Here is a 2,710-nt window from a genome sequence, read left to right as displayed (position 1 = left end):
TGACTTTTTGCAAATCATATGCTATCATAATATAAACATTAAACAGCTAATAATAAAAGCATTTCCAATAAATGCTAAATTGAATATAATTGAATATAATATAGAAGAGATAGAAAATGGAGTCTAATGTTTATCATTAAACATTCTAATGTAAAAAGAAACTATGGAATTCTTTCTCATAGTTGGCATTGCATTCAATTCTTGGAGAGTTGAATGAATACTGGATGCCCAAAAGACACATGATACACACGGTTAAAAGAAATATGATTTATTTCATATTAGGCATAATCAAACATCAAGACGACTCTCTAACAATATATTTTGCGTTCTTTATTACTTGAAACCCATTTGTCATATAAACTTCCAAGCAGAAACAGAGAAGATGGGTACGCCTTTCCATTCAACAAGAAAGCATCCACCATCAACAAGAACCGAACAAGAATTCCCACAGTTGAAGTTACCGATCACCAAGTTGGTTTCATTCAATGTTGCATCAGTCAATTCAATTTCCAGCATCCCAAATCGTTGAAAGAATTTCCTCCAAACATCAACGCAAATGTGTCGAATTGTTCTCTCATCTCCATCAGCTGCCACAATATTGCGTATAGAGTTACCATAGCATACAGACTCCATAACCTTTCTATTCAGATCGTCGTCGGCTAAACAATCAGACATACTGTCAAAAAGTGCACCATAAAAGAAAAGAGCTTCGGTGAAACGATCAACAAAAGCCGATGATGTATGGTTTGCTTCCACTTCGGTGATCACCGTTACACAAGGTTTGATCTTCCGAATCACACGCATAAGATATTCAAGACTGTTGGGTTTTGCAATTAGGGTTGATAAGAAGAATGGCGCATAGACCGCAACCTTTTCACCTTCATTGCGTTCAATCAGATCTACATTGAAATCAAGCACATCATCTATCATAATTATCTTGAAACTGAATGGAATGCTCATCGACTTCGCAAAGTCAGCAAGACGCTTACCTGCACAAAGCCATAGATTTCAAAATATACACAGAAAATTGCTTGTTGTTTCATGGTTGATACAGAGACTTTGGCTTACACGTATCTTTTATCTTGGATTCCGAACTTGTACCTACAGCGGTTATCTTGATATGATCGATATGCCATTCACTGCAACTTGCGATCGCTTGCATCAAAACTATATATTGGATCCCAGTCCTGCAGCTTTCGAGATCAATTACATGAATTTTTGTAGCTTTATTCAAGTTTTCGAATATTGTATGAATCGAGCTGAACTGACAAACTTGTGATAAAGGAACTTTCAGGTGAAACTCAGAGATACACGTGTCCACGTTCATCAACGCTTCTCTAAGATCGAATATCTGCATACTTTCACGTTCATTGCATGCCAACCTTCCCATTTCACGGTTTATTTTCATATGAATAGCTTCAGAAAAGTAGTAAACCAATCTTTCCACAGGATTTCCTTCATTCAACGACCTGTTACTGCATAACTGGATGAGTTTGATAGCACATTTGAACTGTTTTTGACCGATTTTCTCAGCGGAGGCAAGAAGAGTAAGCAGAAGTTGGATGTCTTTAGCTTCATCATCAGATAGTCCAGAAAATGAAACGGCAAATGGGTGGCTTCGTTGGGAGGTTTCATCATCTTTTGAAGAATATGAATCGATAAACTGTTGGCTAGCCATTCGAATTCTTGCAGTAGTTGATAGTTTTTGGTCATTTGTCTTAGGATCTTCATTGTTAGAGCTTGGAACATTCATCGTATCGACATTCATTTTTCTTGATCTGCTTGCATAGTCTTTAACAATCCCAAGAGATGAAAAAGCTGAGCCCTCTTCATTTTCTTTCAACTGGAAATCTTTAGCCTTTGAAGTATTTTGAACACCGGGTGATGAGGTGAAATCGAAATAAAGTTCACCGAAATTTTCAAAGTTGCTAAGGAATGGTTTCTGATGATCCTTTATGAGATTTGACCTGGTTTCGGATGGAGCAAGAGAAGGATTATCATCTACAACTTTACGAAGAGCAAATTTCTCAGAAGTAAACATTGTTATAATCCCCGACGTAAAAATGTTATCGTTAATATACAGTCTAATTCATACACCCCCGACAATGTCTAGCAACCTGATTGTAACATGTCGATTAGTTTAATGTTACTCGGATGCTAATCCGCCTGCTCAAAGGGGAAAAGACATATATCTTTAAGATACAAATGTCCAACAGAATCAAAGTGAGGATCAGGTACGGCTAGCAAGTCAATAATCACGACAACGTGACTGTGACATTTTAGATCCTGTTTTCCCTTTCTCTAATCTCTATTTGGGTTATTGCGTTCACAAGATTATGTTGTTTTGTTCCTAAGAAAGATATTTAAGAACATTAGGTTAATAGTCAAAGGCTCCATAGTTTCTATAAGCCGAAGGAATTGGTTTGTGTATATGAGGTTGGCCCCAGATGGGAAAGGATACATATTTTTTCATAGAGTAAATAACATTAATGGTGCCAATGGTTTGGAGTAATTTGGTCACAATTTTTTGTTTTTTCACTTCTATAATATGATTTTTTTTGTTAATTAATTTTATTATTTATGCATTTCTTTTTAATTTTTTATATGTATTTAATGGGACCCACTAATCTACACAAACCCCACCAACCACCACATCCAAAATCATCCACCACCAAATTACAAGAGAAATCCCATAGGAACTTAATGATAT

The 2,710-nt window shown here is 36.1% G+C and overlaps 1 protein-coding gene across 1 annotated transcript; it reads right to left on the bottom strand.

Annotated features, from left to right (window-relative positions):
• Positions 1-351: 351 nt before the first annotated feature.
• On the bottom strand, positions 352-2,041 carry LOC145059585 (scarecrow-like protein 23). Its single transcript, XM_079007414.1, has 2 exons — positions 1,069-2,041; positions 352-989 (listed from the first exon to the last, which is right to left on the bottom strand). Exons 1-2 carry the CDS (start codon positions 2,039-2,041, stop codon positions 352-354), a joined length of 1,611 nt encoding a protein of 536 aa, XP_078863540.1.
• Between the last annotated feature and the right edge of the window lie 669 nt (positions 2,042-2,710).

Source organism: Lactuca serriola, chromosome 6 (genome assembly GCF_051521515.1).
Source record: "Lactuca serriola cultivar US96UC23 chromosome 6, Lser_US96UC23_V15, whole genome shotgun sequence".
NCBI classification, from domain to species: Eukaryota; Viridiplantae; Streptophyta; class Magnoliopsida; order Asterales; family Asteraceae; genus Lactuca; species Lactuca serriola.
The sequence above is the reverse complement of the archived record's forward strand: the minus strand, read 5'-3'. Positions and strand labels throughout refer to the sequence as shown.